Source organism: Watersipora subatra, chromosome 2 (genome assembly GCF_963576615.1).
Source record: "Watersipora subatra chromosome 2, tzWatSuba1.1, whole genome shotgun sequence".
Classification (NCBI taxonomy): domain Eukaryota; kingdom Metazoa; phylum Bryozoa; class Gymnolaemata; order Cheilostomatida; family Watersiporidae; genus Watersipora; species Watersipora subatra.
The window spans coordinates 62,342,605-62,369,980 of record NC_088709.1 but is presented as its reverse complement, the minus strand read 5'-3'; the positions used below and the strand labels follow the sequence as shown (position 1 = coordinate 62,369,980).

The window sequence follows — 27,376 nt, the reverse complement described above, 5'->3', positions numbered from 1 at the left end:
ACCTGTTGTAACGAAGGATAACTTATATCTCCCTCCCTGGCAAATGCGAGCGTTAACTGCTATTGTATGTATTTAATTTTACATTTTAATTAATCACATTTCCTTGCATTGTTTTTTATTTGTTGCTTTTTAAAAGCATGTACTACGTAAGGACAATAACCAACATGTTCTTTCTGTTATAATATCTTGTTTTGAGTGTTTTATTTGCTTTTTTTAGAGTATGGAAACCAATCAATATATATTTAATTGTTCTATATATAAATGAATTGCACCAACATGCGAGTAAATTGACATACGAGCTTAGTCTCGGAACGCATTAAGCTCGTAAGTTGAAGTATGACTGTATAGCATTTGAACCTTACAAAAGGCCAGAAATAGAAGTTCACAAAGACCCAAAAAGGCATCCCGTTCTTAGAGTTGATAAAAATTAATCACCAAATTCTAATTTTGAGAGAATCTATTGTTGATATCATTTTGCCAAAAACCATTTTGCCCTTTTGTGGCAAAGATAAAAAGCATAGGTTTCATAGAGCTAAAAGAGTTCATAGAGTTTAAATTAAAACCTCATGTTAGTGTAAAAACCGAAAACGATGTATACGTTAGAAAGTATCAGCTTCCGTGGTCTCGTGGTTAAAGCATTGTCTTATCAAGCTCACAATTTTTGTGAGTTCAAGTCCAACGATATGTAAAATTTTGCTACCAAATTTTTAATAGCTATAGCTGTTCAAACAGAAAACAGATGACAGATGTCAAACTTTGAGAAATATATATATATATATATTTATATATATATAGATACAGATTTGCACCATACGGACACAACGCTGTAATTATGCACTGCATATACATGTAACTGAAGGTATAACCACTGCAATAAATATGAATACCACCTTTTTTTACTGTAAAGCTTGTTTAGATCTATAGTTTTGCATTGTTGCTCTATTTAAAGAGTCAAGGGTCTTATCAACATGTTCGTGTCTTTATATCTTTAGCTTGCCAATCCCAGAGGTTGCCTATCTAAATGTACGTACTACCAATTGTTCAATTCCATACCAGAATAAAGCGCTAATAGGTTACCAGCTAACTTTAACAGATATAAAACGCCTGCAAAAATCCAAGTTATTGACACAAATCTTTTTGTTATCTCATTGACAAACTTTTTAGTAAAGTGTATATTATACAGCGCCTTCACAACGGTCACACTTCAAAGAGTGGTGCAAATAAAATACTCCAATGTTGAATGTTGATAATGATATCAACTTACATAGACTCCACTCCAGATACCATAGCCAATGAAAGAAAATGTTGAACTATAATATGTGCTTGCTTCCACAGGTATGAGAATGATTCCAATCAGAACACAAAGTCCACCCATCATCATTTGAGCGGCTGACAATCTGTAATCAAGCAGTTTTCTTTTAGTCAGCAGATTTATACAATTTTGTTTGTATTTCCTTTTTTGAAACAGCTTATGAGTAACAGATTAGTTTTATATTTTTTGCTGAAACGGTAATATCCTGAGCAACTTTGACAAGTATCTTATTAAATTAAAATGGCCGAGCAACTCTTCTACTGAAAGAAATGTTCTCAAATTTGATTTGACCTAGTTTTTGTGAAACTTACTTTAATGAATTACTTTACACACATGCTCAACAGTTTAATAAAATCAGTTAACATATAAATGAAGGTGGCTGGAAAGCCTGTTGAAAAAATATAAGGTGCTGTAACATTTTTTGGAATGATCTGGAAATTATCTATTTAGTAGCAAAAATGATGAATGTGCGTTATCATTATTTTTAGAATTCATATTCTTCTTTTTTTACAAACACATTGCTTTATAGTTTACTAAAACTTTGCTTATTATAAAGGTTTTTATAAATTGTCGAAGTATACTTTCTTTAAAATATTGACTTTAAAACAAAAATGCTTACTGAAAGCTAAACAATTTTGAAAAAAATCTGATTCTAAAATTTACCAAGATTATCTGCCATAGATCTTTACAGGCTGCTCAGCCAAAAATGAAACAAAATTCAAAGTCGTTGATGTGAGCATTTGTTTTTTTACTCAACAAGCTAGTGCACTGTCTTGCTCAAAATAGTTTTTTGTTGTATCTATGTTTTAATTCATAACCGACTACAGAAGCCACAAATCTTTTTTTTACTTTTAAGGTAATTAATAGAGGTTAGTATGGCCTCTTGACTATCAGCTTTTTCATGAACTTATTTATGTACACATTCCTTGTTTGACATTTCCTTACATAATATTTTCAAATCCTATTTATTCTACTGTCCAAGCATGCACATAGAAATAAAAAATTAAAGCTGTATGTTAGCTTTGTCATTCTGTGATAATGTACAAGACCTTTCCATAAATTGTATAATCTAATGTGTTTTTAATATAATTAATCAAACATAGAGCACAACTTTTGTATTCAAATTTTCTTAAAATGTGAAACAGCCATTGAAAAACCTTTAGTTTAGACGCTCTCAGACATGCTTGTTTAAACAAACCTTTGGCTGTTTCATAAACTAATACACTGGAGTAATCCATATTTTACTAGTCTATCTGAATTTTTTAGGATTTCAGTATTCCACAATAGACCAAATAGGTTAAGTTCACAAGGTATTCATGGAATATAACAAACAATACCCTTACCGTTTCAGCTGAGACAGAGTAGTTGGCTTTAGTTTATAAAGACTTTCTTGAGGGTTTTGAGTTACTATGGTAACACCAGACTGTGTATTGAACTGTGCCTGGATTGGTTGAATTACGTGTTGTTGCTGCCCCAGCATCTGTTGAGGCTGTGGCGACTGTTGCTGCTGCATGCTGGAACTCAAATACTGTAGAGGTAAAACTGTAACAAGAGTGAACGCAGTTTATCAATTTTTCCTAAAAGTTTTATACGAATATATTTACTTCATTGACTATCAAAAACCTAAATCAAAATGTTGCATGGAAAGAAAGTAAAGGGGTAAAACTTTTATTTTGCATTATGTTAAAACTCAATGCAGGGGTTCAACTCAGTCATTAGGGAAAAATAAAATACCCTGTTACTACAATGTAAGCCTTTCAAATGGGGTTTGGCATGAGTTAACTAAAAAGCTGACGAATAAGTAGGTATGTATGCATGTGTGCGTGTGTGCATTAGTGCAGCTGTGCATTAGTGCAGCTGTGCATTAGTGCAGCTGTGTGTATGTGCATGGGTGTGCATTTATGCATGGGTGCGTGTCTGCTTGTCCGCGTGTTCATGTGTCCGAGTGTTTGCTTGTTCGCATGTCCGCTTGTTCGTGTTTCCATGTGTTCCCGTTTCCGCTTGTTCCCGTGTCTGTGTCAATACCAAATTATATAAAATATAAAATTATAGTAAAAGTAGATTAGTTTTTAAAAAATCGGTGTTACATTGTGAATCGTTTTTGCTCTGTCATCACTTGAATAAAATTTTGAATGAGCTGTGGAAGGAATTTTATAAAGATCGAGATTTATATGCATAAATAACAAACATAAATATATGTATATATATAACATGTAATGTATATACCTGTTTATTTATTGAATAGTTTAAATATTTGGAAACAGTTGTGTTTCATCATGTTACTATTTAGTCACCCCCAATGAGTTCACAAACTTTGAATTACCAGACAGGTTGTACACCTGCTCAAGTTTTTCAGATTTTGCTCTGTTATGCATGTGGTTCTCAAGTCTTTAGCAAACAAATTATTTTTATTGATTACTCTATTAATAATAAAAAATGAGTTCACATTAGTCTGCTGGTTTATTCCAATACATTCCTATTAGGTCAATAAGTAGAAGCCTATAAGCTGCAAGCATGTCTAAAGCTCTTATATCACATAAGAAACATTCAAGTGGGTTGTAAAATTTATGATATAGACGAGTGACTTGTTTATCAAGTACTGTTTACAATAATTCAGTTGGCAGTGCTCATAAGGTGTGATAAGATGGAGCGGTTTATTTTGAAACCCCTTTGCAGTCGAAGTATGCAACCACATAATATTCTTAAAGACTAAATAAATAGTTCTACTTGTAAGAAGTTCTAGCGAAACCAAAATGCTCCTAAATAACCGAATATTAGAAAAAATGCAGTTTAGGAGTTTTTCATGATAAACAGCAGTCTTAAAAAAAAGTTATCTTCTGATAACTTTTTGAAAATGGTATATGCGCCCCAACGTTACTAAATGGTTAACTATATTATTAACGTTTGATTTACTATATATTATTAGTGTTTATATAATACATTTTAGTACATATACTATAATTTAGTTAATTGATATGCATATATATTGTTGTGGGAACCCCTAATTAATTTTGTCATGCAACAAAATTTTCCTGCATGTTCATGTACATTCTCTGACTTAATCATTGTGTTTAATTTGGCACATGTAAATAATCGCTTATTTGAATGAAATTACTTCTGTAAATAATGTATTTGTTTGGTAGCAGATGAAATAGGTATTTTTGCTATGATAGATTGATAAATAAATTTTATAGTGGCCAGTGAAGACATGTGATTGGGAAACTTTGGTCAAAGTTTTTGATTTAATCCTGTAATCAACGTCTAGAGATATATTTTGGCACATTAATAATTACCTTGTTATTTGACGTTTGATTTAAAATTTGCCTGTTCTGAGTAATAAAATCCAGTCACCAAATGACACAGCTAAATTTTTAGTGTTAGACAGCCAAACAAACACTAATACTGCCATAGGCGGAGTTGCTATAACTAATTGCATTAAAATATACTGGAATTACTTACTGCTTCATTAAACAACAGGCAATGCATCAGTGTCTTTGATTCAGCAACTGTGTGCTAATAGACCAATTCCCAATATTGCAATAATGTTTCTAAATTGGAATTGTCATTTTATCTTTTGTAATAGTTGATAAATGATCTCACATACAGCAAGTGATAGTTAGCTCTATATGCTGAATGCAGTCTTTATGCTAATTATTTAAAAGTTTTGCATAATTTCATACTTGGCAAAAAATAATGATTAACATTGATTAACACAATTCTTTGGTTACTTACAAACACTTGACATCAGTAAATCCTTGACTCAGTTTTATTAGTTTAAAAACCTAGTCTATAGCACGTAATGTCCTTGACAAAAATAATGCAAAGACAACTTCATCTTTTCTAGTTTTCTGTTTTTTTCTTATGACTAGGTCTACCAGCTAATGAATGAATGTAGCTCTTCTACCAGGTTAAAATGTAGTCAAATCACTCACCTTACTTGTCCTCACTTGTGCTGTGCACTAACAAAAACAACCGATGCTACTATTACTACATTATCTACGTGGCCCAATCAGTACTTGAAATGTGATTGCTCTCTTGTATATCAGTTCATTGTACAGTCTGCCTAATGGTTCATTGCTCAAAGGATAAGACATAAAACAAATATTAATTTGTTTCCAAAAAGCATGTTCTCTTTAATTTCAGCATTTACTTGTTGTGGTAATAATGTAGTTTGTGAACTGTATAAAACCAGTAAGAAAATTTCGTTACGTAACTGAACTTATTGTATCTGGCAGTTGCAGGATAGCAGTTTTTGCAAATTATTTTGTAAAAAAATAAAAATTTAGGTCGGCCAAGCATATCGAGTGTGGCGTCAGGAAGTTGCTAGGTAAATCATGGCTTTTTAGTTCAATATTATTTTCTTGTAACTAAGCTTTCCACAAAAGATAAGTTATTTTTAAAAAGAAAGTTTCAATTTATCCAACAATTTCATCTCAAAATAGAGAATGTGAACTAATGCTCTATTTTTATAATCCATGACCATATTAGCATGGGAAAAAATATGCGTTCTATTAGTAGATAGAAAAAGTTACTTAACTGAAGGATAGACAGCACAAGTCGTCAAATCAAGACAATGCAGATGATGATGAAGTTCGAGATTTATAGTGTCATAAAACTTGAGTTAAGGAATTTATCAGAAAGTTTTAAAGTTTCGCCAAACAGCTAGAAACTGTTTGCAACAACACAATGAAATGTGTATTATTTTTAGTTATATATTTATTTTACTACTATTAATGAAATACTGGTCCTAACTGTTTATCACTGACCCATAGGCAATCTAAATAAGCTAATAGTGTAAATATAGCAGGTTTGTAGATATTCTTAGACAGTTTCATTCTACATGTACGTGGTTAACTATTACAGTTTCTGGGCCATTGTAACCTATGCCAAGCCGCATAGACGGAAAAGAACAACTCCCTTTTAGTGCAGCTGATGCATCAGGTGCAGTGCCTTTTATGACAAGCTGTTGTTTTGCTTGCCCCGCTCAATGGAGAACAAGTCCGAAAAAACAACAGTTTGTCAAGACAGGCTAAAGCCACTGCAAATGAGTGAAATTGCAACATTTTCACTAGGGTCATGTGATAATTTGTGCAGAAATGCAAAAAATGGCACCTTAAGAAGCAAAAATAACAATAATTCAAAAGTTTTTTACTGCATAAAAGCCAAAAGTCTATACTTACATTGTATGAGGTTATCAAAAACCGAAACAGAATGATTTCTGTTGTCAAAACCGATAGCTTGAGGAACAGACTTTTGTACCATGATCTAAGCATTAGGCAAGCTACTTAGGCTATTTCATGTACAAGCACTAAACAGAATTCAAGGTCTGTCTGATGTGACAAAATTAGTCAAAGGCTTACCTTAACCAAAGTATGTTTGTAAGCACACCTTCAGTCAACTTTTTGCCAATTTTTCACAGCATTCTATCGCAAATTAACCAACCGATCTTGCGTAAATTGCGTAGAATATGCTGAAACAAACAAGTGTTAAAAATAATTTGAAAACTGAATGATAACATGATACTATATACAAGTTCATGTTGATAAGGGACAGAGGTTCGGTTTTCCTTACTGCACAATAACTTATCATTTTTTATCTGTCATGCATCAAAAATTACTATAGATTAGCAGTCTCGAGCCAATAACTATCCAATAACTTTTTGGAATATGATTTATTATCTTTCTAAATAATATAATGTTTTAGCTTTATCATTTATCATTAGCGCTCTTGTAGTCATTATTACAAATAACATGTCCTGTCACCGATGAAATCATTTTAAAATATGCTGTAACCATACGTTTATATGAGAGAATATCATACGGTCATCTAGCATTATACTTTGTTGTTGTCTCTTTCAGAATTTTTAAAATAAAAAAATAAACTTTTGTCTTTGCTAGTGAAACAAGATGTTATTTGAAGTGGGATAATAGAACTCAACCTTCAAAGAAATCATTAAAATGACTAATGTTTAAACCACATTTATTGCTTTACTTCGGAACTGAACTGTTACACGCATCTTCCCTTTAAACATTCAACTCGCAGAGCACCAGAAAGTACATATTTACCATTTCGTTTGTCTCAATATGCTATTTTATTTGTTATTTTTAGCTGAGAAAACTGAAAACAACTGTGTATCCATTATGCTGCTGATTTTATGACATAAATCCTTTTTCGAGTTTTAAATTACCAAACCTTCGCAAACTGTGCTTTTATATGCATGTGATTCTAAAACTTTCAGCGAAAGAACTATTTCTATTGGTTACTCTATTATTAATAGTAAAGAGTTTGCATGAGAGAGCTGTTCTATTCTTCTGCATCCTTATTAGGGCCAGTAAGAGCTTATAAAATTACAGGCATGTCTCAAGCACTCATATCTCATGTGAAACATTCAAGTGGACCATAAAGTAGGTGATATAGGTAATATAACTGTTTATCATGTGATGTTAAATGTAGTTCAGTTTCTAGTGCTCATAAAGTTTGGTATCATTGGGTGATGTACTTTGAAACTTTTTTGCAGTCGAAGAATGTAGCCACATTATATTCACAAAACCTAATAGTTCTTTTACGTGTAACAAGTTCATTCAAAGCCCATTTGATTTGGAAAATCTGATTATACAAAAATAAATGCACTTTAGGAGTTTTTTATGACAAACATAGCAAAAATATATTTTGATACTTTAACAATAAAAGCTATAACACTTGTAGCCAGACCAATTATATAATTTGACTCTGATTGCGCCAAATTACTTCAACTATCGAATTTGAATTAAAATATTATTTAAATTGTTAGCTGTCATATAAGTGTGTAACATATTATCTATATATGTATGAGTAACTTATTTATTTTATTCATACTACGGCGAATTGGCAAAAGACTTGAATGCATAACAGTATTCTCTGACTTGATCATTTTATCCGACTTGGCATCTATTATAGATTATTTTATACCCTCAAACTTCTGTGAATTGGTAAACTAGCAAACAAAACTGTAATTTATGCTAAAAAACTCACTTTACCAATGCTCTAGTGACTACTTAGGGTTCATTTTTTTGTAAACTCTGGTGAAAGTCTTTGATTTAGTCTTAAATATATAATTAACAGATATATTTTAACACAACTGAAAAGTGCCTCGTTATTTGCTGTTTGATTTACAGTCTGCCCACTTTGGGTAATGACAGTCAATGACTCATCAACACATCGCATAGTAAAATCATAGTTAAAAACTAACAGAAGTGTACTTTGTCCTAAAATTCTGCATTTTTTATGCAAAAATAATATTTATGCAAGATTAACAGCACTACTAGCAGAACACTGTCAAAAGGTTTCAGCAAATTGCAAAACAGCTTACATAAGATAGTTTAACTATAAGTCCTTTTGGTGAAGAATGAAAAACGATTACCACTAACTATGAGTTTTTATAAGCCAGCTTAAAAAATCTTCAAAATGAATAGTTCTTTTTTAATTGTTTGTTATTGGCTTAAGGAGCAAGGTTTTGCTGCCCCAACAACACAGTTAGTTAAGAAATATTAGAAAAGATCAAATAAATACTTTGTTTATTTTTTCATATTTTTTGATTTGAAAGCTGGATAACTAGGAAAGCTTGTAGAACAATCCTCAAATTTTAGAGAGCCATCGGAAGCTAACTGACATTATGTTATACCACCATACATCTATTACTCACTACTTTATGTGTATTTCTAATATTATCCAGATTTAAGAGTTTCACCTTATAGAAAATCATTAGAATAAAAAAAAATGGACAAAGAAATGACACAGTTTTTAAATGCAGTTTTGCATACATTACTAAGCATAGTGTGTGAGTTAGTTCTTAGGTGTAGATTTTATATTTTTTACTTCACATATATTTAAAACTTCCCATTGACACAACTCATCACGCATGATATTTTTATTGTTTGTTCATATATGTGTTATGGTCAGTGTGAACAACATGCTATATAGTAGTTATCTACCCTTGCTCTGTAAGTGAGCATGCTCCTTTTTATTGTACTATTTAAAAAACCATTCAAATTCATGTTGAATTTAAAGTGTTTACTAAAAAATTTTGATAGTTGTTCTCACTATCAGAGCGGATAACTGCAGTCATACTCACCGAGCGCTTTGATAATCAGCTCAACACATAGTAATTCTGCTACCGCATTTTAATACTACTATTTTAGCAACATTGTTTAATTTTCCTGGTCTCTGATATGAAACTAACACAACAATGATAAATGCCTAAATGAATCAGTAGAGTAGAGTAAACAGTAGAGTGAGCTAGATATATTTGGTCATGACTTTCGCAACTTGGTTGCCCTACAATAAGAAAGACTAACATATTAGTACGCATGTTTATAAAATGATTTCAGAATTTATTCACTGACAGTTGGTCGCTATCAAAGTAAAATGATTTTAATATGTTACACTAGAAACTTTCAAGTTAATTTAAAACAAACAATGCAGCATGAATTTACAATTGCAAAGCATATTATGAAGTAGTTAGACTGGGGCTGCTGATGTGAGATGAGTGAAAATCTCCTGCTATTTTTAGCAAACACAATTACTGCTCAAATAAAACTAGATTTAGAAGTTGTCTTCTAATGCAAAGTAATACTATACAACTAGCCATCACTTCGGATTATTGAGACAAAGCCTGTAAACGCACGGGTAACAAGATAGAATTATGAAAATAAAAACCAGCATTTGTGTGTATTCAATTTGTTTTGAAAGATGATAAGTTTATGTGATCATTATGATAAACCTGTTTAAATATTGTCTTTCAATTAAGAATAATGAAATATATAATGCTTGCCAAAAACTCGTAGTTTCAGAGTGTTGCTAGTGCTTGCTATTCTAGTTGTTTAGGGTAAGCGTGGAGATTGCGACTGATGAAGCATTGGATTCTGGTTTGGAGTTGCCGCGCTTAGTCATTGTATGCTGGAGGTTGCTGAGGCTGAGCAAGATGACTAGCGACTGCTTGTTGGTGCATGAGTGTTTGAGCTAAAATAGAATAAAGAATATTTTTTATATATTTTATTATCTTTCAGATTGTGTTGTTCTTTACAGATGCTATTGTGTTGAAGCAAAAGTCAGTTGGTTCATTTTTGAATGCTGCATTTGATATCTAAAAATTCTCACAGTGATTTGTTATCAAACTTAATTTTTATATAAAGAACATCAATTTGGAATTAGTGCTTCATTAATTGTAAAAAAACATAGAAAATTCCAAGTGATGGTTTTCTCATTCAACGTTGTTTTCTCTTGTAGTAGAAAATACCCATCAAATTTTAACAATCACTAATATTGTTTGAATATATTTTTGGTGAATTTGTGATATATGTTGATATATGTTTTGATTTTAGATCATAATTTTCATATTTAAAAAAAACAAAAATTTAGCAATAAGTTTGAGTTTGTCTTTTCTGCTTGTTGCTCAGAATTGCATTTAAGAAACTAATACACATATTTGAGGTTATTTAATTGTGATGCTCAGTGTTTATGTGGTTGAAAATAATTACCTGTTGTGGTTTGACCACCTGCTGTGACTTCATGGCTACTTGAGTTAATCTGGTGCCCTGGAAGTGGCATGGGGTAAACTGAAAACTGCTGTTGAGTTTGGAGAGCAGGGGCAGCATACAGCAAATCATAGTTTGCTCGAAATGGGAGGCAGCGACTACAGACAGCTCCATAGCAGAGTACAGAGCTCCATGTTGCGATTACCAACTCAGCAATAGACATAATCAGCAGTACGGCGTTCACAGCTATAGAAGTCTACTGAATATTGATATATTATTTAGCAGAAAGGTGCTACAATAGTCAGAACAAATTTCACAAATATCAACAAATTTTAAGCTGTGTGGGTAGAATCTTACTAAACTTTTATGGCAAAATGACAAAAAATTAAGTGCTGAATTATTAATTTTTTCAAAATTTTTTAAAATTGATTATTCTGATATTGCATTACCAAATTAACACTTTTAAATGATAAATCATTTGTGACTTTCCATTGGTCTGTTATACTTTTATCAGGGTGATTATTATTATTCTTATTTTTGTTATAATTATTAAGTATTAAGGTTTCCGCAATGAATGAAACTATGATACACATAGTTTGATAATGAAATATTTTTGCCTATTTTCCAGACAACTTATATTATCCTCAACTTTTTATGACAAATTTGTTTATAGCCAGATCATCGTATTTGTTGCTAAATATATTTTCATTCTTTAAATGCTGCTTTCCTGGGACAATTGACATATTTTGCTGAGCGAAAGTGATGCAAAAACAATTGTTTTCATTTACTGTGTAGAATATAATTAAAACTCTCACAAACTTTTAAGTTTTTGACACACAATATTGGTTAACGTAGCTTAACTTTAAAAATGCTTTCACTAAGTGACACATTACACTCTTGTTAAAACTTACTGAGCAAATGCTGGAGTAGTATCGATAATAGAATGACAAGTTCAAACTGAGAGCTATGAACGCCAATGTAATCAGTGCGGGAAAAAATATAGCTAAGCTAATAATGTTAACAATCGTGGTAGCAGCTATCTACAACATAGATAAGTTAAAAATAATACAAATAGCAAACATAACTATCATTTTTAAACATGGTTACCATATACGCCGCAAACACAGCATCATAGGGCTAGCTGCAGTGAAATGAAAACTTATGCCCCAAATACAGCCGGTGGTTACCACAGGTACGCGCAAGAGCTCAATGTTGTTTAACTTCTGCAAAATCTCTTGAAAATGCACTGTACAGATAAAGGTCAGCACCTTCAAAGCCGCATGAAAAGAAGCAATTTTATGCAATCGTCAGCGATGCAGCTTTACGTAAACATGTCTCCAAGTCTAACTCCGCAAGTGTTTTGCTGCACTAGATCACTGCCAGGGTCTCGTAGCCGATATGTGAGCTAATCATTAGTTATAACATGGTATAGATAATCTCAAAGTAGTAAAAAAGCAATAAACTGTCTTAGAAAGACTTACCTTAGAGAGCAGACAGTATTTTCTGAACAAATATAAAAAGCAACAAAGGCAAACTCATGAACAAACTTTGTAAACCGATCATCATGTTCTTTTATTGACTAGTTCTTAAGTTTTGTAACTCTGATAACCTTTAATACACAAGTCACTTTTTACAGATCATTTGCATCAATATTTTTAATCGAACGAAATATAGAGCATGTATTTTTACAATGAGTCAGCGCTGAGTTAGATGCTGTTTCACAAACCAGATAAACATGCCCACAGTTTACTACTGGCAGGAAACACAAAGTTTGACTATTTGGACTTAAAGGTACGTGTAAGAATACAATCTTCCCTTAAATTCTCATGGCAATAAAATCTGAGTTTGTCCTTTTGTTTGGAGCTACTCCTAGATGTTGGGAAAATGATTTTGTCATTCAGGATTTAAGCTCCCCACATTTAGCTCAGCTTTTTGACACTGCTGCAACTGTGCTAATCAAGTACTTATGGTCATTTAAAAATACTTGTGTGTATAGCAATTACCTCAAATGATTTTTCATGAAAAACCAGACTCTACTGCACTAATTTTAGCTACAACAAAAGCTGTCTTAGTTCATTTGTTGAAAGCCATTTTTGAAGGTAGGGAAACGAAATTACATTATACAATATTTACATTATTAAAACGTCTCTGAGCAAGCTGACAGTTTTTTTGCCCGGTTTATTTGCCAACACACCACATAAGTCTTGTGAATTGCTACTTTCTGTGCTTTATCAACACACCTGATGATTTCTCACAATACTTGAAACTACCAGAGTACTAGTGTATGCAATACACCAAGAAGTGTGTGTGCGCGCATGTGTGAGCAATATATCAATGATCGAGTTTGACATCTGCGTAGTTTTTAACAAGTATAAGCTGTGCATGATTTTAAGAGCATTGTGGCACAAAAAACGACTAAAAAGTCTTTGCTAAACACGCCTGAACTCTGCAGCAGAAGAACCTCAGCTAACAAGCCCAGTTGCAAAAAGAAATTTAGGCTTGAATTTTATTCCAGTCAGCAGCAGTGGCCTTTTTGAGTTGAACTCAAATATGTTTTTAGGCTTGGAAAATCTTCAAAATGAATAGTTTCCTTTTAACTGGTCAGCTTCAAAAAACTTTTGTTGTTAGCTTTAAGAACAAGCGGCCCCCAACATGCTGCCCCCAGCAACTATATGCTGCCCCCAATAACTAAATAGGTAAAAATCTTGGAACAAATAACATAAGTGGTTCGTTTCCCATTTTTTAGAATTGAAAGCTGGATGACTAAAAAAGCTTGTAGAACAACTCTCAAATTTAAAGGAGCCATCTGAAGCTGCCTGAAACTGTGTTATACTATACAAATATTAATTACTACTTTATGTTTGTTTTTTATATTATCCAGATTCAATACTTTCACATTTATTAAGAATCATTAAAATAGAATGTTCTTTATTGACAAAGAATTAACACAGTCTTTTAAATGAATTTTTAGTATACATTAGATTTTGATGGTGTATTTAATTTTTTTTTATTATCCACATATTCCAACATTACTTTTCTTTTGCTGGTTGTATTTTTTTAGGAAAAGAAAGAGACAGTCGGGGAGGTGGTTTTGGGGCCTATGTGCACTGTGACATTGCAGAGAGCATGGATTCGAACCCAGTTAGCATATCTGGTACAGAGTCATTGGCTATCAGGATGCAGGGCAGAATCTTTAGCAAATTAGTAGTGGGTCATGTTATCAAAATAGTCTACTGTCAACCAAGTTCTAATGCACACAAATTTTTAGATGACCTGGAGCAATATCTTTACACAACAAAAGCCTTAAATTTTTATGGGTTCATGGGTGACATAATTATCAACATGCTGAACAAAACAGGGACTAGCGATGAATATAAAAATATTCTTGCAACAAAAACTGATCATTGTCTAATTAATACTCCTACTCAAATTGAATCATGTATAGATCACACTGCGTAAATTTTGTGAAAAATATTTTTCATCAAGAACAATTACTACGTTCATATCAGACCATCTTCCAACCATTTTCTTAATTGAAGATTTCACTGAACAATTTTTCAAAAATTTTCATTATTTGAGAGACCTCAAACACTTTAAAGAAAACCAATTTTTAGCAGAACATATTAACACAGATTGGTACAAGCTTGTCTGCTGTCATACGGTTGTGGATACTATGTATGATAAATTTTCGAATAAATTTAAATCAATCTGTGATAAGCATGCCCCTTTTAAAAACTATTCAACGTTTTCTATACAACAAATGTATAAAAAAGCTTGAATAACTGAGGAATTTTATTAATGATGAGGAAGAGAGACTACATATTTAAAAAAAATCTAAATTCTTCTTTAAATACAAAATTGAAGCAAAAATTCAAATTTTTTTGAAACTCAGTAAAAAAAGACGTTGTAATGAAAAATCCTCATATTTTAAGAATTTACTAGAGTCAGCAGGAAATGCTAAAATATACTGGCAAATTTTAAATTAGCAGTTAGGGAAATCAACAATATACAGCCGTTCTCCAAAATCTATTATTCACAATGTTGATGAAATTAAGAACTCGCAAGAGATAGCCAATTGTCTTAACCAATATTTTTATATCCTTTAGAGCTACATTAGCCAATGCCTTTAGCAAAACTCTAGGCCGTTGGAACAATGTGGAAAATGTTTATCCGTTACCATCAGATTTGCCGTTTCAGTTTAGCAGTGTTGGTGAGGATTGTGTTGAGGATTTGTTGCATAAGCTGAATGCAAATAAAGCTACAGGATTAGAGGCAATTACAGCAAAGTTTGTGAAATTTGCAGCACCTGTTTTAGCTTATCCTCTAGCTCATATTATAAATACTAGCTTGCAATTAAATATACTCCTAATGGCCTTAAAATAGCAAAAGTTGATCCTTTGTTTAAAAAAGTTCGTAAAAGCTTTTATCAAATTATAGATCAATATTTATATTGCCAGTTTTTAGTGAAATTTTTGAGAAAGTTGCTATGCGCAAATATGCCAATATTTTGAAAATATCAGCATTCTTATGACACAACAAATTGGTTTAAGAAAAGATCAAAACACTAGCCAAGCATTAATTGAGGTCGCAAATAAAGTTTTATTGGCAATGAACCTTGGCATAACAGTACCAGGGATATTTCTTGATTTTAGTAAGGCTTCTGACACTATTAACAACAATATACTCACTCACAAAAATATATTCACTTTTCATCGCCTTCTACTCACTGGATAAAAGACTACTTGGAATATAGAAAACAGGTAACTTTCATAGAAAACTATAAATCTAGTTTTTCAAATATAAATTGCGGCGTTTCCCAAGGTTCTATTCTTAGTTCAACTTTGTTCTTAATATATATTAATGATCTTGTGTTATCTACTAATCATTTAAAATCTGTTATTTATGCTGACGATACAACTTTATTTTTTGAGTCTAACAGTCTAAATAATGATATTGATATAGTCAATAATGAACTTAAAAAAATTGAGCAATGGTGTAAAACAAATAAATTAACTGTAAAAATGGAAAAAACAATTGACATTGTGATAAGAAATCATCAAAAGAAAACTAAATTATAAAATCTATAAAATTATTTGATCGGAGTGAAAGAGACATCTTCAATTAAATTCTTAGGAATTCATTTGGACAGCCACCTGATATGGGGTACACACATCGGTAAGCTAAATAAGCATATAGGATCTATGTCAAGCCTGATTACTAGATGCTCTAAACCTTTACTTAGAAGTATTATGAAACTAATATACAACGCGTTTATTAACTCAAAAATTAGTTACTGTCTTGAGTCACGGGGAAATGCTCCATTTTGTTATTTAAATAGGTACCAACATCACAAAAACAATATAATACAATCACAAATAATATTCAATAAACCACCACTAACTTCATCTTGGTCTCTGTTTTTTCAGCTGTCGGTGTTGCTTGTTGACAAACTTTATCAGTATAAAGTCTTTTGATGGCTCATTCAACATTTATTCAAGTGATGACAAAACTACAAAGGATTCACCCTATAACACCAGATTTTTAGAAACCAATCAACCTTTACCATTATTTTATACTACTCCAAGTCAAAAACAATCGAATACGGCGTATCATTACGATGGAACAGTCTTCCAATAGACTTCCGCAAAACCTCTGCATTTACTAGTTTTAGAAGTAATGTTAGAAGCCATTTGTTAAGCCTAGATTAATTCAGATCTGCTGTTTGAGTTAGTAAGCTCCTGTGAGTCCACCGCCTCGAATAGCTGCAGTGCTACTACGAATGCAGGCCTCATCATGTCTTAACGAGTAGAAACTAAGCTTTCAATTATTTTGCTTAAATTAATCAATATTATAACTATATATTGTTTTGCCTAATGTTATATTTTTACTAATTGATGGAATAAAATACACACACATGCACACGCACATACACAAATATATGCACACGCACACACATGCACACACACACACACACACACGCACACACATAAATACACACGCGCACACACACGCGCACACCCACCCACACACACACCTACCCACACGCACACACACGCACACACACATACACGCACACACATACACACCCACCCACCCACCCACCCACACACACACACGCACGCGCACACACACACATACACGCACACACGCATACACGCATGCACGCACACACATATAAACACATATAAACACGCATGCACACACGCACGCACAAACACGCACGAATATTTAAACTTTTCTCTTGACACAACTCATCGTGCATGATATCCTGACTGTTTTTTTCTTATATATGTTATTGTCATATAGAACAACATGCTATATAGTAGTTATCTACCTTTTCTGTGTAAGTGAGAATGCTCTCTATTATTGTAGTATATAACAAAAGCATTTCAGCTTGTAGTGAGTTTACAGCGTTTGCCAAGTACAAATTTCTTGGTTTTTCTTATTGTCAGAGAGCGGATAACTGCAGTCATACTCACCAAATGCTTTAATAATTAGCTCACCACATAGTAATTCCACTAACACATTTTAATATCACTATTTTTAGCAACATTTTTGTACCTTTCTGGTCTCTGAAATGAAACTATCACAAAAATGATAAAGCTTTGCCTAAATGAATCAAAACTAGTAGAGTGAGCTAGATATATTTGATCATGACTTTTGCAACTTTGTTGTCAGACAATAAGAATAGATAATATAGTAGTACGCGTTTTTATAAAAAAAATATATTAGATTTTATCCACTGAGAGTTGACCGCTATTACATAAATTAATTTTGACATTTTACACTAGAAACATGCAAGTTAATTTAAAACGACCAATAAAGCGTGAAGTTACAATGACAAAGCATTTTACGGAACAGTTAAGATTTGGCTACTTATGTGATATGAGTAAACATCTCCTGCTATTTTCAGAAAACACAATTACAGCTCAAATAAGACTGCATTTAGAAATTATCTTTAAAAAAAGTAATAAGATACAACTAACCATAATTTAGGGCTATTGAGTCACAATCTGTAAAAGCTTGAATACCATGATAGAATTATAAAAATTAAAAACAGCATTCATGTATTAATAGTCCACTTTATCAAGATTAAGGAGTAGATCAGGAATAATGAAATATATAATGCTTGCTAAAAAACTCATAATTTCAGAGTGTTACTAGTGTTTGATATTTTAGTTATTTAGGGAATGCGTGGGCATTGCTACTGATGAAGCATTGGATTCTGGTTTGGAGTTGCCTCGCTTATTCCTTGTATGCTGGAGGTTGCTGAGGCTGAGCAAGATCACCAGCGACTGCTTGTTGGTGCATGAGTGTTTGAGCTAAACTAGAATAAAGGATAGTTCCTATATAATTTCATTATTTTTATTTAACTAAAAAAGAATAAAGAACACCTTTTATATATATTTATTATCTTTTGGATTGTGTTGTTCTTAACGTATGCTATTATTTTGAAGCAAAAGTCAGCCATTTAAATTTTGAATGCTGCATATGCTATCTCAAAACTCTCACAGCGAAATGTTATCAAACTTTGTTTCTATGCCGAGCAGCATTCTACATTTTTTGCTTCATTGAGTTTAAAAAATATATATAAAGTCAGCATGACAGTTTTCTCATTCAAAGTTGCTTTCTTGTCTAGTAGGAAATGGAAATCTAAATTTTAACAGTGAATAATATTGTTTGAATATTTTATCTTAGATTTTGAAGTTTATTTTAAATAAATTTTTTAACCGTTTTAATAGTTTTTGAAAATTCAGCAGCATTTCTGAGTTTGTTTTCTTTTGCTTGTTGCTCAAATTTCCATTGAAAAAATTAATACACATATTTGAAGTTATTTAATTGTGATGCTCAGTGTTTCTGTGGTTGAAAATAATTACCTGTTGTGGTTAGACCACCTGCTGTGACTTCATGGCTACTTGAGTTGACCTGATAAGGTAGAACTGGTGATGGGGAATCCACACACTGCTGTTGAGTTTGAAAGGCGGAAGAAGCATACTGTACATGGAGGTTTGCGTTGACTGGGAGACAGCAACTACAGACTGCTCCACAGCAGAGTACAGTGCTCCATAGTGCGATTACAAACTCAACAACCGAGATTGTCAGCAGTACGGCATTCAAAGCTATAGGGGTCTGTAAAATATCATGATATTTTTCCACAAAGAAATGCTACAATAGTTAGAATAAATTCCACAAATACCAATCAGTTCCAAGGGGTCTATGTAGGATCACATTTAACTTTTATCGCAAAAAAACAAAAAGTTAAGTGACAAAATTAATAATCTCCAAACAGTTTAAAAATTGATTATTCTGATACTGCATTACTAAGTTAACACTTTTAAATTAAAAAACAAATCATTTGAAATTTTTTATTGGTCTGCTAAACCATTAGCAGCGTTATTATTATTATTATTGATGTTATTGTTATTAGTATTAAATATTAAGGTTTTCGTAATGAATGTGTTGATACACATAGTTTGATAATGAAATATTTTTGCCTATTTTCTAGACAACTTATATTATCCTATTAACTTTTTATGGTTAATTTGTTTAAAGCCAGCTCGTCGTATTTGGTGCTAAATATATTTTCATTTTCCATATGCTGCTTTAATGGGAAAATTGACAATTTTTGCTGAGGGAAAGTGACGCAAAAACAATTGTTTCAAGTTACTGTGTGAATTATAATTGAAACTCTTTTCAGTTTTTAAGTGGTTGACACACCATAATGTTTAACCTAGCTTAACTTTGAAATTGCTTTCACTTAGTGACACGTTACATCCTTCCCAAAACTTACTGAGCAAATGCTGGGATAATGTTGACAATAAAATGAGAAGTTCACACTGATAGCTATCGATGCCCATGTAATCAGCACTGGGAAAAATATAGCCGAGCTGATAATGTTAACAATCATGGTCGCCATTATCTACAACATAGATAAGTTACATATAATACAAATAGTATAAGCATAACTGTCATGTTTAAACATGGTATAGCAAGGTATAGATAATCTCAAAGTAGTGAAAAAGCATTAACCTGCCCTAGAATGACTTACCTTTGAGAGCCGACAGTATTTTCTGAAAAATGTAGAAAGCAACAAAAGCAAATGCATGAACAAACTTTGTAAACCAATCAGCATATTCTTTTATTGACTAGTTTTTAAGTTTTGAATTCTGATTACCTTTAATACACAAGTATCTCTTTGTAGGTCATCTGCATCAATATCGTTAGGTGAGTGAATTATAGAGTATGTATTTTGGCAATGAGTCAGCACCGAGTTAGATGTTGACTCACAATTTTGGTGAAACATGTCTACAGTTTCTTACTGACAAGCAAAACAAAGTTTGAGCATTTTGACCCTGAGTTACGTATAAGAATACAATCTTCCATTCAATTCTCACGCCAATAGAATTTGAGTCTGTCATTCCGTTTAGAGCTACACTTGGATGTTGAGAAGACAATTTTATTAGCTAGGATTTAGGCTCCCCACATTTAGCCCAACTTTTTTACACTGCTAGAACTGCACTAATCAAGTACCAAGTGGCATTTTAAAATACTTAAGTGTAGAGTGATTGCATCAAGCGATTTCTCATGAAAAAAACTAGACTCCATTGCAATGATCTTAACTGGAACAAGAGCTGATTTAGTTTGTTTGTTAAAAGCCATTGTTGAAACTGGGAAAACGAAATTAAATTTTACAATATTTTTGTTAAGGAAATTTTGCTTAGCAGACTGATAGTTTTTCAACTGGTCTAATTGCCATCATACCACATTAGTTTTGTGAATTTTTCATTTGTGTGCTTCATCAATGCACCTGATGATTTCTTACCATACTTGAGATTACCAGGGTACTAGTGTATGCAGTGTACCAGAATGTGTGTGGGCGTGTGTGCGTGTGTGTGCGTGTGTGCGTGTGTGCGTGTGTGTGTGAGTGTGAGTGTGAGTGTGAGTGTGAGTATGAGTATGAGTATGAGTATGAGTATGAGTGTGAGTGTGAGTGTGAGTGTGAGTGAGTGTGAGTGTGAGTGTGGGGGTGAGTGTGAGTGAGTGTGAGTGTGAGTGTGAGTGAGTGTGAGTGTGAGTGTGAGTGAGTGTGAGTGTGAGTGTGAGTGTGAGTGAGTGTGAGTGTGAGTGAGTGTGAGTGTGAGTGTGAGTGTGAGTGTGAGTGAGTGTGAGTGTGAGTGTGAGTGTGAGTGTGAGTGAGTGTGAGTGTGAGTGTGAGTGTGAGTGTGAGTGTGAGTGTGAGTGTGTGTGTGTCTGTTGTGTGTGCAAGCGTGTGTGTGTGCAAGCGTGCGTGTGTGTGCAAGCGTGCGTGTGTGTGCGTGCGTTTGTGCGTGTGAACAATATTTCAAAGATCGAGCTTGAAACCTGCTTAGTTTTCAACAAGTAGAGGCTGTGATGTGATTTCAAAAGCATTGTGGCACAAACAACAGCTAAGAAGTCTTTGCTGAACCCGCATGAACCCTGTGGCAGAAGAACCTCAGCTAACATGCCCAGTTGCAAAGGGAATTTGAGGCTTGAATGTTCTTCCAGTCTGCAGCAGTGACATTTTTTGAGTTTAACTCAAAAATGTTGTTGCCAATCAGCCATTCTAGTTTACTAGGCAAAAGCCGCTCTCATTGTGAACCAACACAAAAAAGTGCTGTATGTTTAAATGTTTAGTTGAGGATTTCAGTAATTGTAGCAGATTTAGTTTAATCTTTAGCTAGCCAAATGATTTTTTCCTTATGATTTAGCTCTACCACTGCTATAAGGATACATCTCATCTTACTACACCATTTAAAAGTACAATAAAACTTACCCAGGAGTTTACATTGCGCTTCACTGCACGAGATCCAATTCTTCCATCAATATAAATCTGTAAGAACATATAAATTAGAGCTCGATTTCAAATGTTGTATATTTCTATCTTACAAATTTAAGGTATCATAGAGGAACTAAACAAGTTCCTTTACTTGCTCCCCAGAACCAAACCACTTGAGTACAAAGCATTGAGAATATATATTTTTGAAATATATTTATGATAGAATTAAATTTGCAATGAATATATAAGTAATTGCACATTGTGTTTGACACAGGTGCAAGTGTGCAAGTGCTATGCCTTATGTTGCTTTTGGGGCTCGATGTATATATTTTCAGCTCAGTTAAGCTCCGCCCCTTAGTCATAGGGCGGACTTTGTGGCCGACCAAAGGTGATAGCGAGGGCAGCGCTGATGGCCAGATTGAGGCTTTGTCCTGCCGTCGGTCACTTTGGCACACCACTACTCTTTTTTTTGTCCTGATCTCTGCGATCATCCACCACACTATTCTCCAATGAAAACTTTGCAGGTTGCTAACTCAATCTCAAAAAGGGAGATCAGCTGCAACAAGGGCAGGGGCTGTCAAGCTCTATTTTCTCTGATTCTGTGTAAGCATGATCCTTTTTGTCAGTTTTCTGCATTGAACCAGGCAAGAGGTTTGCTTTGCCAACTCCTGCCAACAATGGCTGTTTTCCAATAGTTGCCAGGCTTGCTTTTTCTGGTGGTGGTACAAGAAGTGATCTACCAGCAGTTGTCTCTGAATCAAAGCTAGGCGCTCTGAGTGTGACTCCAGGCCATGTTGACTCTTTTTTTGGCTATTGTTTGGCTAACTTGGCAGTAGGGTGCAGAAAAGCAACTACAGGAAAGCAACTCTAAATTTTCCAGTTGGCTTTGACTCTGGCGACTCTATTGGTTGCTTTGTCGTGTTTGCTTAGACTCCTGCCTGCCCATCTTGACCGGCTTAACTTCTGACTCCTGGCAAAGCTTGTAAGCAATGCTTAGAGTAGAGGTACATGGCTTTATCAGAAAATTGGCAGACCATCTACTTGTATTCAGGAAGGTAGCACACTTGTTTTTGTTGACAATGTATTTAGCGCTCTCACAGTCTTTTTCGGCTAGCAGTATGACATCACTCTGCTACGTGAAACATGTTGCCACCAACTGGGAAACACGAAAAGGGGCAAGTACTGCAACAAGTGATGTCGAAATTTTTGGATGCTCATGACAATGCTGCTCAGTCCACAAGTACCAGGCTCACCTTCTATAGCCTCAGTCAGTGACTTTTGACTTGGTGGCATCTGTTATGTTTCTGTATGAATAATAATACAAGCTATAACAAATGTAGTTTATTCAATCTCATAGTATGTAATGACCTGTTGCCTTCAAAACTTAGTTTATATAACCATCAGCAATGGCTGTTTAATGTACAGTTAAACAATGCATAAACCTTATTTATGGGATATATAGTGCAAAGTTAGTTTGATCTAAGTTTTTTTTTATTGTAGCAATATATCACCTCCTCACTAGTCTGGAGATAAAATGAACAGACGTAATATTACAAAGAAAATTGTGTTTGCTGTCTCCTTCTGAATGATCTATGTAGATCATCTCCTTATCTGGTCCATAATCACTGTCTAAAGAATGTCTAAAATTTGGTCTTTTTGGTTGACGCACTAGTCCTTTAGGAGGTACAGAAATAGGTAGTCTGTCAATATATTTATCTGAAGTGTGAGATATTTATCTAGAGTCTAGATCTTTTTCTGTGCTAAACCTAGGTTGTAGTTGTTCTACATGTCTTCTCCATGTAGGTCCACTTGACCATACTCTAACATTAACACTTCGTCGACCATAGACTTTAGTCCCAAATGCTGGAACCTATCTGGACTGATTAGATCTTCTAGGGCCACAGTATAACGCATGGCATGAATCTCCAACCTGATAGCAGTGGATCTCGTTTACTATGTCATTTACAAGCTTTGCATTTCTAAATTGTCACCCATGAGTCAAAGAAGCTGGGGATGGATTAATTGCGTCAGTTTTGCATCCGATTTGCCTGCCATGTAGCAGTTAGCTCGTTGAATATCCTGTATCTAAAAGTGTTCTTTTATAATGCATCAGGAATTATATTAATGCTGCATTAGGCGGTGGGCTTGATTTTCTCATGTTAATGTTAATGTTCTTGATTAATCTCATGATTGCACCATTTTCTCAGCAGCTCCACTTGTTGTAAGATGATAAGGAGCTCCTGATAAATGTGTAGTTCCTCTTTCTTTGCACCTGTGTTGAAACTCTTCTGATTTGAAGCTAGTAGCATTATTTGTAAATAACGTATGTGGATAGCCAAAGTGTGAAAAATCTTGTTCTAAGAGATCAGTAGGTGATTCGGTCAAGGTAGGACTCATCTTGTGAATGCAGGGATATTTAGTGTAAGCATCTGTAAGAACTGGCCAGTTACTTCTCATAAAGATGATAGCATGATCTGAGTTTAGACAACTCCATGGTGGCTCGTGTAGCGTCCAGGGATGTGCATGATACTTTGAAGCAAGTCTTTGACTTTCAGCACATGATGTACACAACTTGCTTGTCTCCACAAGGTTAGCATTATTCTAGGCCGGATACTGCTGTGTGTGCTAGCTGTTTCATCTTTTTTATCCCAAAAATGTCTAAGATGCAATTTTTCAGCACATATTTTGTAAGCTCATAGGAATTATTACTCTGTTTCTATAGAGTAAAAAACAATTGCACACAGATAATGAGTTTTTTAACTTTTTGAATTATTAAATTTCAAAATTAGCTGGGCTTGTTTCTTCTCTGTGTGGCTATCCTTCTGTTCTATATCTCATTACTGTAGATATAACAATGTATTTAAAAATGCTTTGACTATTACTCTTGGCTGTGTAGGATATAGTTGAGATCCAACATTATAATGGTGCCAATGATGTCTACGCCAGCATCGTCTTCCTATCTGTCAAATTTGACACCTAGTCTATCACGTAGTCAACTAAGAGCATCTGCATTCCCTTGTTTGTTAGTGTTTCTATATTATATTTTATAATCGTATTACCTGAGTAAGAGATCCCATCTCACTAATCGGTTAACATCAAGTTCAGGAGTTCCTTTGTTAGGCAAATACTGGTTTAAATGCTCTATGATCAGTGAAAATGAGGAATTTTTCGCCACAGAACGATTGGTAAACTTTTTTTTGGCGGAAATATGATAGCTAGTGTTTATCTTTGAATCTGATCATACTTCTTTGAGTGTCAGTCAATGTTTTAGAAACATACCTATAAAGTCTTTCACTATTATCCTCACATTTGTGAAATAAGACAACTACAATTTCCGCTTCAAAAGCATCATATTTTATTCCTATGGCAGCCTTAAGTTGAAGTGTGTAAGAACTGTGTCAGTATTCATCAGTTGCTTTAGCTGAAGAAAACTGCTATCATTTTCTGCACTCCACTGTGGTCCACATTTTTTCTAGTTAGCTGATGCAATGGCTCTGTAATAGTTGATAGGTTAGGAAAGAATTTGCTGTAGAACTGTACTGATCCAAGGAATGAACTTGAACAGTTTATGTTAGTAAGTGCAGGCATCTTTTTAATGCTTTCAGTCTTTCAGAAATTCCTTTTGTGAAAAAGTGGTTACCAAAATATTCTACTGAAGGTTGAGCACAATAGTACTTCTTTTTACGACACCGTAAAATCTTATCATTCAGTCTCGCAAGCAGTTGTCACAAATTCAGTAAATGACTTGTACCCTCAGTACTAGTAACCAGTACATCATCTAAATATACCGCTACCCCTGGTAGACCAGCTGTTAATTGTTCCATTATCTCCTGAAAGTATTCAGGTGCTGAACTCATTCCAAACATACTGTAAGTCTTATCTGTAGTAGAACTCTTTTTGAGAGCTAAAATCAAACTTTTTCTGGCTGTTTGGTCCTAGTGGTATTTGGTTGTATGATTCTGCTGAATCAATTTTAGTGTATCTATACCCTCATTCTAACTTGTTCAGCAAGTCTTCGGGTAAAGGTATAGGTGATCGGTGAGTTTCTAATTGTGGATTGATTTATTGTGAGCAGTTTTCACTTACTCTGATTGATTTTTGATGAGTGTTACAAAATTGTGTTTCTTGACCAAAACTACAGGCGTACCCTAGTGACTCAACATAAGTTTTTGCGTTACTAAAAACAAAGTGGCTTATGAAGAGAGCCTAGCCAAGATGCTATCCTTCTTTTGTTGCACAAAGACCATACTGCCTTGTGCAAGCCTGCTGTGTTCATGCTTTGACACATCTTTACAGGCTTCTTGTTTTAGTCTACAAACCATCCAAACATTTTTCTTATCTTGCCTCAAATAATTTTATTCGACTCAGCATATCATTTCGAAAATCAATAGTCTTACCTTGTTGAGCCACCGTGACAAGTTTGTAAAGTTTCATTCAGCTTGTAAAAAACTATTCAGCTGATGAATAGTCATATGTATTTTGAACATTATTTGTTTGTTTTGTGGTGCTTGAGTGCAAATGGACCTGCCCTACTTATCTTTTGAACGTCGCACCTTTCCTAGGCCTCTCTATTCCTGGACGAAGGTCACAAGGAATTGGCCATTATTGTGGATAACCTCACCCATTCTCCAGTCTTCAGTTTGGCGAGTAGTCCGAGCTGGTGGAGAGTTGTGCTTTACAGTATCTGGTGCTACTTTCTTTATATTCTGATGTCTGGCTAGCTGTTCCAACATGCTGAACTATTTGTGTGCTTATTTATTTTCAAATTTTTCCAGCTGAGCTTTCAAATATTGGCCAAAGTTCAACAACTCCAGCTCTGTGTCTAGCTCAGTTTTTACCGTTTTTGCCGGATCAGCAAAATAACTGTTTCTCTCATCGTCAAGTGGGATGTTTTTCTGTATGGCTTTATAAGTTCGGGAGCAGTGCATCTCTTTCTCTTGGCCTCGAGTACGCAGCAGTAGCCGCAGTGAGTCCCCCAGCTGTTTGTTGTGCTAAATTTCTTCGCTTGCCTAAAAGAAGTAAGGGATGGTGTGCTACCTCTCTGCATGCTAGAGCTGGTACAGCTTGATGATTAGCTCACTATCAAACCATGCCATTAGTATATGTGGATTGTTCAAGCAAGCCTATTCAATAGAAGACTTTTTTTCCATTGATGCCGTAACTTTTGGGTGGGCCGCATTATTCTGCCATTAGGTGCAGTGATCATTCAGCGCGAGTTTTTACTTGTTTCTGTTTGGCATCGTTGGTAGTGGTCCTATCAAGTCTACAGCCACTTTCTGCCAAGCTGCATAGCATACCGCCTCTGCCTACTGCCTGCTAACCTTTTCTCTTTATTCTTGACTGCTTGCCATACTTCAAAGTTGTTGACCAGTCTTATCATGGTCACTGTCATCCCCGACCAGTACCAGATCAGAAAGAGGTGGATGCTCGTTTGTTTATCACAAAGTGAACAAGAGCATGTGGCCACATAGTGGTCTTTCAAATGGCTTGCAGGTCGACTGCAGACTATCACATTGGTTGTGAAGGGACGACCAGGCTTTTAAACAATCTGTCTAATCATATTTGAAGTAATGTTCAGATAATGTATAGCTACAAAAAGCTGGTCTACGTGTATAGCCTACTAGCTCTAACTTGTTTTTGGTCAGCTCTTCTGCCCAAGTGTGTCAGATTTATCACAGCTACAAGTCCCTGTCTTGTAGCCGGCATATTCTCCCAAGCTTCTGTAGTAGCAGCAAATCCCTCATGCAGTCAACC

The 27,376-nt window shown here is 34.2% G+C and overlaps 1 protein-coding gene across 1 annotated transcript in view; it reads right to left on the bottom strand.

Moving 5' to 3' along the window:
* LOC137388428 (uncharacterized) overlaps positions 1-22,113 on the bottom strand; it is a 40,264-nt gene extending 18,151 nt beyond the window's left edge. The window contains exons 1-7 of the mRNA XM_068074912.1: positions 22,006-22,113; positions 21,620-21,676; positions 19,616-19,744; positions 18,702-18,819; positions 12,306-12,327; positions 10,828-10,982; positions 2,656-2,854 (exon numbers count right to left, since the gene is read on the bottom strand). Coding sequence (XP_067931013.1) covers positions 2,656-2,854; positions 10,828-10,982; positions 12,306-12,327; positions 18,702-18,819; positions 19,616-19,744; positions 21,620-21,676; positions 22,006-22,113 — 788 coding nt within the window. The remainder of the gene's footprint in view (positions 1-2,655; positions 2,855-10,827; positions 10,983-12,305; positions 12,328-18,701; positions 18,820-19,615; positions 19,745-21,619; positions 21,677-22,005) is intronic.
* Between the last annotated feature and the right edge of the window lie 5,263 nt (positions 22,114-27,376).